The sequence below is a fragment of the Nuphar pumila genome, chromosome 10 (assembly GCF_984573655.1).
Source record: "Nuphar pumila chromosome 10, dmNupPumi1.hap1.1, whole genome shotgun sequence".
NCBI lineage: Eukaryota > Viridiplantae > Streptophyta > Magnoliopsida > Nymphaeales > Nymphaeaceae > Nuphar > Nuphar pumila.
In genome coordinates this window covers 76,840,935-76,853,206 of record NC_143258.1, presented here as the reverse complement: position 1 = coordinate 76,853,206, position 12,272 = coordinate 76,840,935, and the positions used below count along the sequence as shown (strand labels likewise).

At 37.8% G+C, this 12,272-nt stretch overlaps 1 protein-coding gene across 1 annotated transcript; it reads left to right on the top strand.

The window, feature by feature from the left end:
- The first annotated feature begins 6,119 nt into the window (after positions 1–6,119).
- On the top strand, positions 6,120–11,988 carry LOC149826896 (uncharacterized). Its single transcript, XM_090020161.1, has 4 exons — positions 6,120–6,788; positions 7,451–7,519; positions 8,516–8,887; positions 11,550–11,988. The coding sequence occupies exons 1-3, from the start codon at positions 6,774–6,776 to the stop codon at positions 8,798–8,800; spliced, it is 369 nt and encodes a 122-aa protein (XP_089876287.1). The 5' UTR covers positions 6,120–6,773; the 3' UTR covers positions 8,801–8,887; positions 11,550–11,988.
- The last annotated feature ends 284 nt before the right edge of the window (positions 11,989–12,272 follow it).

Sequence of the window (12,272 nt, the reverse complement as noted above, 5' to 3'; positions counted from 1 at the left end):
TGAGTCAAGAAAGATATTTAAATCATATACTCAAGAAATTCAAAATGAGTGATTGTATGCCAGTTAGAACACCTGTGGTAAAAGCTGTTAAATTGAGTAGAAATGATAGTCCAGGTGATGGACAAAAAAGGCTAAATGTCCCTTATGCTCAAGCTGTCAGAAGCTTGATGTATGCTATGCTTTGCACTAGGACGGATATCAGCTTTGTTGTTGGCCTCGTTAGTCGCTACCAGAGTAATCCTGGTTGGCCACACTGGCAAGCAATAAAGAGAATATTTCGATATTTGAAAGGGACTATAAACCTGAAATTATGTTTTCAAGGTGATACTTTAGAATTAACTGGATATTCTGATGCTGACTTTGCAGGCAACAGGGATGATAGTAAATCCACCTCTGGATATGTTTTCCTCCTGGGAGGAGGTGCATTTTTCTGGTCTTGTAAAAAACAAGGTTGTGTAGCACAACATACTCAGGAAGCAGAATATATTGCATGTAATGCAGCTGTCGTTTGGATATGCCGCTTCATTAGTGATTTGAAGTAGGAAATAACCAACGGGCTAGTCCAGATTTATTGTGATAATTAGGCTGCCATCTCTCTTATGAAGAGTAGAGCTGATAATTCAAAAAGTAAACATATAATGGTAAAATACCATTATATTTATGATATGATTGAAAAAAATGAAATCAAATTCAGTGACTTGCCTACATTTGTTATGATTGTTGATCCTTTAACCAAGGGTATATCAGAGGAAATGTTTTCAAAACATGTATCCAATATGGGATTAAGATATGTCTAATATAGACATATGACTGGATGAGAAACTCAAATATATAACTCATTCTAGGATATTGATGCAAGAAAAATACTCTAATAGTGGGAGGCCAAAACCTGCATCTAGTTTTGTTTCACATGGCCAAGTGGGAGATGTAAGTAATTGTGGTCATGTTTCACGGAGTTGTTTCAACCGTTAAAGAGAGAGGAGGGCCCACTCTTTCTCTAACATTTGAGACTATGGCCTTATCCAGAATGATCTTCTCATTCTGGATAAGCTCCAGGTGAAACAGAAAGCAGTTGCTGGAGTAAACAGCTATCCAAAGGGAGGTAAATCTCCCAGCAACCCTTCTCTATTTTATTGAGAAGGGATTACTCACTGATATATGCGATGTGTGAGTAGAAACCCCTTTTGAAGCAGGTCGTTTACGATATCCAACCTCAAATCCTTTGTTCTCTTCTTCACTTCGATCCTACAGACTTAAGGGCAAGTCTTATCCAACCCAAGAAGAATGATGCAAGAGCAAAGCAATACATATCTGGGTTCATATGGCTCATTAGATCAATTAATATCCATATTATTTAGTTTGGATATTTTTTATTTTGAATCGATCTTACTAATTGATCCATATCTCATTTTAGTATTTTAGTAGGATTAAAATTTGGTTTATTAATTGATGTTTATCAAATATAGTAGTTTAGGTATGTTAGAGTTAGGATTATTCTCCTATAAATATAAGCAAATTCTAGGATTAAAGACAATTGAGATCAAAGTTGGATTTCATAAATTGTTATTTTCAGTGATTTTTTGTTTGGCTAATTTTTAATATTTTTTTATTATTTTCAACAATTTTCTTGAATTTCATGTTTTCTCTAGACAATTTATAGTGGGTTGGATTCTCGTAAATCGCACTATCCTATTTACATCAAGATGCTACCCTCAAAGTCTGTCTGTCTCTTCCCAGCCTTCTTCCCAATCACATTTTAGTGTCCTAAAGTTCAGTGTCTTGTTGATTTTTCAATAGCAAATAACTTGATGCTATCAGAGAGATGGTGAACTTTGAATCTTCTTAAAACCAAATGATGGATGTTTCTTACAGTCTGCTTGTTTCTTCCCATGAAGTTGGAAAAGGCTGACTTGACAGGAAAGCTTAGTCCATTCTGGCTTTTGAGTGAAACAAACAACAAGGAGGGATATGAATGTGATGGCAAAGTGGCAAATTTTTTCCTTTATTTTACCACTTTTCATGTCATTTTTCAGTTACACCTCCCTCTTATTAAAACTGTTAGGAAATCACAAGCAAAAAGCTAACAAAACACAACAATAAAAGGGATAGCAATCATATAAGAACATAGGATATAAGTGGTTCAGTCTATGACCTACATCAATCAATGAGCAAAGCAAAACAAATTTTCATTATGAACAAAATAAGAGATATACATCCAAACCTTCAATGTGAAAGACCCCCAAGAAAGCACTCTAAAAACCTACTAGACCTCTTACCTAATGCCTCCTTTTTGTAACTCACAAATGCCCCCACATGACTCATCACAAAACAATCAACCAATACCAATCAAGTTTAAGGAATGCTTGAACTTAGCAACTAGGACTGGCTTGGTTAAGCCAACAAGCATCCTCTATCTGTTGTTAATAGCTCTAATCATAAAATTTGAAAATATCTTGCTAAATCAAATTACAAACATAAAATTGAATTGTTTATTTTGGAATTGTCTAATTTCTGACATTTTGTTCTACTGTGCATTCTCCCAATACTGATTAGCCATTGCTATGCAAGCATTAAAACTTAAAGGTGCAAATGGATTGAAATTAGTTGGATATCAAGGGCATGTTTTCAATGCCATATGATTCTTAGATTTTCTCAAGATCCTGTTGTTGTAAGTCATAATTACAACATTTTTTCAAGATTAGTGAAACACGAGAAAAGTAAAAGTTCTGATTTTAATAGCCAACTGTGATTGTTTTTTTTTTTTCTTGAATCTTGTAAAAGTTGGTCAGGAGATTGATTGACCTTGTAACCAACAATCACTACTTTCTCAGCTGTGATTATTCTTTCCCACTTGTGACCAAAGCAAACACGCCCTAAATCTAAATCCTACAGATTTATTATCAGATATAGATAAGATCTAAGTGTGTATTGAATCATATACGGACCTATGTCCAAAACAGCACAACGAAAATATCACAATGTTTTTAAGAATATAATGATTGTCACCCTCTTTGAATTTCCAAAGGAGTATCAAAATAATTTGAAATGTGGTGATACTTCTGCATTTAATAGAGAATCTCGGGAACATGGTTTTCTTAAATTTCACTTTTTAGTTAATATTAGTTTTTTTTTTTTCGAAAGGCAAGTTGGGGCAAACCAGAACAACAGCCGCCCCATGTCACAGAGGGATTCGATCCTGAGCCCTCAGCTTGACACATGACCCTGCTTACCACATGCGATCCCACCTAGAGAGTATCCTTTAAAACGCTGGGTGAGATTAGCAATCTCGGATCCGCTTTCGATACCACCTCGGTGGTGGGTCCCCTACCAGAACAACTAATATTAGTTGTTACTCATATTCCCTTACATTCTCAAGTTTATTTATTTTTGCAGGTATTTTGATAAAAAAATAAATGGAATTTTACAAGAAATTTGCAGCTATTAAATTGCAATTTTAAAGGTTTATGAGGTGTCACTATGGCTTCGAGTCTTTGACGCCAAGCATATAATAGAGCGAATGCCCTTAGTTCTTAGGTATGGAGTTGTGCGGACCGGGTACAACTACCCTTATCCAATCCATATCCAGATTGCAAACTTATTAGTTATTACAACGTTTTGTACGGAGCGATGATGTGTGGCTAGCGTTACTACTTATAAATAGGGGTGTCAACATGTCAGGTTTGGTTCAGACCCAAGTGGAAACAGACTTGGACTAGATCTTCGGGTATGATATCGGCTTCCGACCTGAGTCTAATAAGGTCTACTATAATAGAAACAATACTTGAATCCCATAAAAACTACATGAACAAGACCCAAACCATACCTGGTAAAATATTATTTTTTATCATTTTTACATTGAAAAATTATGGGTCTTAATCGGAACTCAGGACGGACCTGGGTCTGGTATAAAATTTCACAAACTATACCCGAGTCCATGTATTAATCGGACTTTTGGGTCCAGACCAGAGTCTTAATAGGGTCTTCTTATTTGTCACCATACTCGGACCCTATAGGGTTTGGTCCGGGTAAACCCGGCCCGTTGACACTCCTACCTATAAATCAATCCCTACTACTCATGTGCTGCCACTCCATAGAAAATGCTGTAGATTTCGTGTTAACAAAAACTATGAGGAGATTTTGGAGAAAAAAATTTCATACATCTAATGATGGCATTAATAAACCTCGATTACTTATTTTTTAAAATCATATAGATTACATGAACGATCCTCCCGTATGTATATTCGTCAGAAGACGATTTCGCGTCGCGAACTCGTCCTCCCGCCTTCTCTTCTCCACCGAAATTTGTCTGGTCGCTACAAAGGGGCTAGTTTAACCTTAACTCTCCCCAGAAGCTTCAACCAAGGTGAGTTTCAATCCGTTGTTCGCTTCTTTGGATCTCTTTTGTGTAGCCCATCTACCCATTGAGAAAGAATTTCCTATTTGGTTGCCTTCAAATCATCAGATGCTTCTGGATTCTTGGTTTTTTAGCTGAAACCGTCATTTGGGTGCCACTTGAATTCTAAAATTCCCATGTGGGTAGCTTCTAGATCGTCCATTTGATGCAGTTTTGTGTTAAACCATCATCTGGGTGTCTCCAAAATGGTGAGGAAGCCACTTCTATCGCTATTAGGCCCTATTTCAGTATGATTTTTTGGTTTCTTGTTGATTTTGATGAGGGTTTCTCCATTGCCTTTCTTCAGTGATTGCATTAAAGGGTTGCTTTTTGTTTCCAAGAGGTACCCACTTAGTTTTCCCTCGATTAGGAGCCTTGGCTCACTACCGTCATCATGCCTAGAGGATCAACCAGAGGAATCAGAAGATGAATTGAGGAACCGTGGGCGTGTTTCGGTGGTACCCAAGAACAAAAAATTGGATTTTATCATGCAGATATCATCCATTCTAAGAAGTCAGGGGTGGGATTTCAGTTTATCTGATGGAATACGAGTCAATTTCGATGAATTGAATCTGCCCCGGGCCCTGAACGATGTGTTTGATGCGAGCAAGGATGCTCAACTCGTTTTTTATTTCTTCAAATGGTCGGAAAGGCAGAACGGATCGCCTCATGGTATTCATTCTATTTGCACGATGACCCATCTCCTGGTTTCTGCAAATATGAATCATGCCGCAATGCCTTTGGTTTCGGGATTGATTAAGTCGTGTAGGGAACGTTTTGATTGCTGGAATGTGATATTTGACACACTCGAGGAGACTCGTAGAGACAGAAAAACTACTGCTACTGTATATAGTATGTTTGTTCATTGTTTTGTAGAAGATAGGATGATTAATGAGGCTCTTAGTTTTAATTACCGGATGCAGCTGTTGGGATTCTCTCCATCAATTCAAGTTTGTAATGGTTTAATTGCATTGCTGTTGAAGCTGAAACAATTCGAAAGTGCTTGGGAGTTGTTTGCAGGATTTCATTCTCCGAATGCCATTTTGGTTTCTTTGTTTATCAATAGTTATTGTGTAGAAGGAGATATATTGCAAGCCTGCAAGCTTCTTGCTGGTATGCAGGATCACGGAAGTAAACCAGATGTGGTTGCTTACACAATGTTGATTAATGCACTATCTAAGAGGGGAAATGTCAAGGAGGCGAATGCTTTACTATACAAAATGACAGAAATTGGTGTGGCTCCTGATATTGTATCGATTGCTGCAGTTATTGATGGTTATTGTAAAATAGGTAGGTGGGCTGAAGCCCAAAATGTTTTGAAGGAATCAAGATGCCAACCTGATATTTATGTATATCATAGTTTCATATCGATGCTATGTAGAGATGGTCTCATGGTCGAAGCCACTGAATTGTTTGATGAAATGTGTCATATCGGTCTGATCCCTGATTGTCATAGTTACACGGCAATCATTGGTGGATACTGTAACGTATATGACATGAATAGAGCAATGGGATATCTTTGTAAAATGTTGAAGAAAGGACTGAAGCCAGGTGTTGTTACTTACACCGTCCTAATTAAAGGTTATTGTAAGGCCAGGGATTTGGAGGAAGCTGAATATTTGCTTAGCTTGATGTTGTCAGACAGACTGGAACCTGATCTTTTCACTTATAATGCATTGATAGATGGGTATAGCAAGAATGGGAATATGTACAAGGCTTTCGAGTGGTTGGATGGTATGAGAACAGTGGGGATTTCACCAGATATCACAACTTATAATATCATCATTCATGGCCTTATTAGAAGGGGATTTTTGAGAGAGTCACGGCAAATTTTTGATGAACTTGTGAGGAGAGGATTTTGTCCTGATGAGCTTACTTATACCAACATAATTGGTGGGTACTCAAAGGCGGGTGATTTTCAGGAAGCTTTCTTGATATGGTGTCACATGAGTGAAAAGGGCATAGAACCAGATGTCATGACGTGCAGTGCTCTACTCAATGGATTCTGCAAGACACATCGTATGGAAGAAGCAGCTGCCTTATTCCAAAAGATGTTGGATGCAGGTTTGAAACCAGATAGGATCATATATAATGAGCTTATTCAAGGCCACTCTAATGTAGGAAATGTACCTGAAGCATGCCGATTGATAAGTATGATGGTAAAGAATGGGATATATCCGAATGCAGTTACATATAGGTCACTTGTTAATGGCTGTGAGAAGAATGGTGCTGAACATGCTGTAGAAACTGCTACCACCATAATACAGAATATACTGTTGAAAAATGATGTTTATGTGAATGAAGATGAATACATGCAGTATGCCAGATAACATGTTTGTGAACAAATTTTGCTTTGTTATCTTCGAGCAATGGCAGATTGATGAACAAAGCAGAGGTATGCATGTCTGTATGTTCCTTTCTTTTTGTGCACTTCTAGATGTTCTCTATGATAATAACTTTTGGGGAAAACTACTTTAGAACTACTACTTTTAGAAATTTGAAAAAACTAGTACAGGTAAAATAGTTGGTTCATATTTTATCCACAAGGTAATTGGATCTTCAATAAGCTAGTGTTCTGTATGCATCTTCATGATTAGGCAACAAGATGATGAGACATCATCTTCTCTTCTCTTTGGTTAAAATGTTTCAACCTTGTCAGTGTTAGATATGCTGTTAAATTTCTCAAAGCATTCGTTCATTAGTTAAATGCTGTTTGCACCTTACCGTTTATTTTAGTTGCCCAAATGGGGTGCTACTATCCTAGGGCTTATGCACATAAAGCTTTCTTGTCTACCAACTTTTCTTCTATCATAAACGTAGATGGTGTTCCAGTTTAAAACTTTCTCTTTCTCTATAAGATTGTGAATATCATTATTTATCTTGCATTTTTTTTCTGCTTATGTAGAATCAAAGGACTAAACATCTGCCTTTCTGAGGTAGAACTAATAATTTGCTTCTTTATTTTTTGTGTGCTATAGCTTATGCAATTTTAATTATTTTGCTAGCTCATTTCCATTGGTGTTGATAAATCCATGACTAATCATTTTTATTATTTAGCCATCTTTTGCTGGGCTGTTTGAGGAGGATGTACCTTCATCTGTGGGTGCTTCTGGCCATGAAACTGTGGTACGTATCTACTGCATCAAATAATCAGTATGTGTTCAAATTTGGTGTATGCCTTTTAGGTATCCACTGCAACTAATAGCTATGCTCTGTCGGGAATCCTTCATGCATCCATTGCATGAGATTGTTCTTGATTGGTTCCCATGTCATGCATATGCTCAACTGATTTCCATTCTTGGCGAGGAATTCGAAGATGAACCTCTCTGAAGAAGAATGAGCAGTGAAGTGCATAGCTAGCTTGGAATTCCTCTATCTTCAAGGGTGATGCCATGTTTCATTTGTTTTAGGAGTAAATTAGAGGAGTCTTCTATATTTCTTTAACTTTTGCAGTAATTCCTTGAAGGCATGGAACTGTGTGGATTAGAAATATGATCTTCTCAGCCATGTTAAGGCTCTGCTTGTGAGCCGTTGTTGGGAGCGTTGATGAAACTGTGGATTTGGCAACAACATCTTCATGAGGATGTTTTTGAAATCCACCCATTTATAACATCATCTCCCCTCCTAACACCGCTCCCATCTCTGTCTCCCCTCCCAAAACGGTGACTCCAATCAGCGGAGACTTTGGGATTTGGTGAATCCTTCGTCACTGCTCCCAACTATGGCTCCCAAACAGAGCCTAAAAGTTCCAACATAAAAGCGGACAGAGAAAAGTATAAGCCTGTTGGTGATATAAAAGTTTTGGTTGTCATGTGTAGCCTCCGTGAGTTGAAATAGAGCCATGAGCATAAGCAACGAGTTCTATGAAAGCTATGAGGATTCAGGGGTAGGGTGTCTATTTCCCAAGTTGAGAACCCTCTTTGTCTATAATTTCCTTAAGCTGGATGAATGGGTGAAAGTCGATGAACCAATTCCACTTCTACAGGAGTTGGTTATTCACCATATGCCAATGCTAAAGGATTGTGAATTTCCTTTCCGGTTTCTCCCATCATTGGAGAGTTTGTCTATGCATGGGATATGCCACAAGATGCTAATATCATTGCCTCATCTTACCAATCTTAGATTCTTAGAGATAAGGGATGCAGTGAGCTGAAGTCACTACCACTTGAATTTGGAAACCTGAGCATGCTTGAAGAGTTGAGTGTTGGTCATTGCAGAGAGTTGATATCTCTGAATGAAGACATGTTACAGAACCTCAAACAGCTTCAAGAACTGAAAATCTGGGACTTTCCACTATTGCAACCTCTGCACAAGCTTTTGAACAGGGTGCTAAAACTTGGGGTGTTCTATGTTCATGGTTGTCCCCTACTGGAAGAGCAACTTGAAAAAGAGGGCTGTGGGAGTTAGAGTGGAAGTATTTGTTTAATGGTTGAGGGGTCCCAAGACGAACCACACGAGTACAAGAATCTGTTGGATATTGATGGAAGCATAGAGGTAACAGAAGTATGCAAACTATATTCTGTCTCATGCCCTTTGTCACCTTTTATTCTCTTTTCTATCCACTTTCTCATTATTTTCGATAGAACCTCTAATATTTGGATGCACACAAAAAACACTATTATTTATCTTCTAGAAAATGCTCAAGCATATATTCGCGCATCCTGAAGTATGCTGTAATGAATTCTGCCATTTGAAAATCAATCAGGCATTGGATGGAATGTGAAAAGCTGCAAACTACAACAATATGACCCTCTCATTTAATTCAGTTAATTAACTTTAATTTCTATATCACTCAAAAGTAGTGCATGTTTGGCATGCAGGGATCATAAAAACTACATCCTGAGACATGACTTTAAGTATCAGTATTGCTGGAGTATTGTCTGTACCATGTAGTAAACACATCACGTTTCAGTACATCTCTCTCTCTCTCTCTCTCTCTATCTATCTATATATATATATATATATATATATATATATCAGAAGGAGGATGGTCCACCCCTTGTCCTCCCCTTCAAAATATGTATGTTAGATATGTTTTTTCGTCGAATCTGACGATCTCCATGATTGAAAACATATGATTAGACTCTTGAATCAAAGTTTTTTAATATGTAGGTAAGATTTTATAACATAGAAAATTCCAGAACCGTTGATTTTTGGGTCCTCATAAAATCCTATTTACACATCAAATAAGTTTGATCCAAGAGTTTATTCATTAGTTTTCAACCATGGAGATCACATCTATATGGTCAAATTTGCCAAAAAACATATCTTACATATTTTGAAGGGGAGGATAGGGGTGGACCCAGAGTTACCAGTCGAGGAAGCGGGAAGCGATACGGGAAGCGGGAGCGGGAAGCGAGGCACTTTCAAAAATTTAGGAAGCGTGGGACCACTTAGAAGAAAATTCCGAACCGTCTCGGAAGCGACCTAGGAAGCGAGGGGGAAGCGAAAAAAATGGAAAAACTGGAGAAGCGAGGGGGAAGCGCGTTTTGTTAGGAAAACCACGAGCAAGAGACAACCAAAAGGAAACAAAGAACAAGAACGATCAAACAAAACACAAGAACACAGATTTACGTGGAAAAACCTCTCCTCAAATCCGAGAGAGAGTAAAAAACCACGGGCGCCCAGAGAGAAATATTATTACTCTTAATAGACAGTTACAGGCTGGGGAAAGAAAAGCGAGAATATAAACAAGGAAAGGGCGACAACCCTAACCCTAACCAAATCGGGTCGGATCCACTGAAAACTGAGTCCCAAACATAAGTCCCCAAAAAAATTTCTTCTGGGGGGGGCGCCCCCGGACCCCCCTTTCTGCAAGGGCAAAAATAGTGAATCAGGCTCCACAACTCATCACGTTTCCCATAAAAGGGAAACACACTTCCCATAAAAGGGAAGCGCGCTTCCCAAAAATGGGGGATGCTTCCCCTCACGCTTCGGAACCGCGGTGTTTCGCGCTTCCCCTTTTGCTTAGGCGCTTCCGGTAACTCTGGATGGACCATTCTCTCTCTCTCTCTCTCTCTCTCTCTATATATATATATATATAATGCTCCGATGCTCCAGGAGCACCTACTCCCACATACTAGAAATCATAGTTGTAGGTTGTATCTTCTCATTCAGACCTTATTGATGTACTCAACATAGTTTATTTGATAGGAATCATGTTTTTTTGACATAAAAATAGGATTTTTTAAGTCATGAAATTTTGATACATTGTGAGCCATTGACTTTAAAGGTCTTAAAAGACCTACATGCATGCTATAAACATATGATCCAAATCTTGTGTTCTACTAAATAATGCTTATAGAACATATCTGTAGGATCTGATCAACAAAAAAAGGTTCAAGAAATTTGAAATCTAAGGCTTCTATTAGGTGGGAGTAGGTGCTCAGGGAGCACCCTATCACACACACACACACACACACACACATATATATATATATATATATATATAACAGGCCCTAACCGTTTCACTCTCCCAATTACCCTAACCAGTTCCGAAAGCATAGTTGCAGGTATGTGCTTTAATCTGAATTTGCAAATGTATTCTCTATAACCTAATAGAACATATATTTCTGGATTATGAATTCTTTATTTTAGATGTCTTTTCAGAGAGATCAAAAATCAATTGCTCATATTGCACTAAAACTTTATAATAAGAAAGATCAGATTTTCTTGTTAAATTAATTCGATACAAAACATCTTTTTAATGATGATATACACATATATAGGCTAAGATTAAGCTAAAAACATCAGTATGGTTTTTTAAATTGCTAAGATGATTAGGAGGATAAATTGGTCAGAACCTACCAATTTGTGTGCGTGTGTTTATGTGTGTGTGTGTGTGAGAGAGAGAGAGAGAGAGAGAGAGAGAGGCTCAAACATAAATATAATGGTGAACATAACACAAGTCTAATGACTTTCAGAACTAAAAGGAAAAGGAACCATTATCTCTAGTGAAAAAATTACCAGTTTCAGTGTTTTGCCTTAACGGTGAAAATCACAGTACTTGGAAAGGTTAGTGGCAGAACTTTTGCTAATCAGGACAGTAGTTTGACTTGTTACATTTACTTCGAAAGGAGAAAAAAATAGACGTTACCAGTTTTCCAGTGGTTTTCTGTTGATGACTAATTCCTTGGTTAATCTTTTCATATTGAAGTCAATCTTTGGCGGCTTGTTTGAAGATGACGGTCCATCTATTGGTGCTCTCTAAAGTTATTGAACAATGTCAAAGTAAGCTCTTCTGCACATTTACCTCCAAAGTGGATCTCCAACACTCTCCATTTTCACCTTCCACTCAGAGATTGTTGGTCAAGCTCGCGAGCAGATCAGGTGTTTCTTTGTATTATAGTGTCATGGATGCATGGAGCAATCATTGGTTGGAGTCTATTAGTTAGAACTTATGCCATTAATGCACAAGTGATGCAGATGGTCTAATCTATTGCCCTTTCATGGCTGGAGAACTTGAGAAGTAAAAATTATGGTGTAGCAAAAGGACCACAGATCATTATCAGCTTCAGAATGTTTGCTTCAAGTTTATTGGTATACTGCAGTTGTTTATAAGGGAATAAAAGACTATTCTACTCAAATATACCCAGGTATCGTCTGAGAAGCCTTAAATTTACTGCAAATGCTTCTGAAGTCGTTTTACGTGTGTGTGTGTGTGTGTGTGTTGATTAACCCATACACACATTGTGACCATTATAGCCAATCTAATTCATTGTGCTTTTTTGCCATACCTCGTCGATTTATTATCAAGGTCCAGATTGGATCGGGGCCGATCACAATTTATACTGACTTGGGACCGGGAGAGATTTGGCTAATTTTGCAGCAAATTGGAAGAACTGATGTGAATCATGAACATCAGCGAGCTTTTGAAGTT

Bases quoted from the DNA above. Each gene is read 5' to 3' on its own strand.
- LOC149826896 (XM_090020161.1), top strand. The intron at 7,520-8,515 runs GTACGTATCTAC...TACCAATCTTAG, and splicing joins CTTCTGGCCATGAAACTGTG to ATTCTTAGAGATAAGGGATG.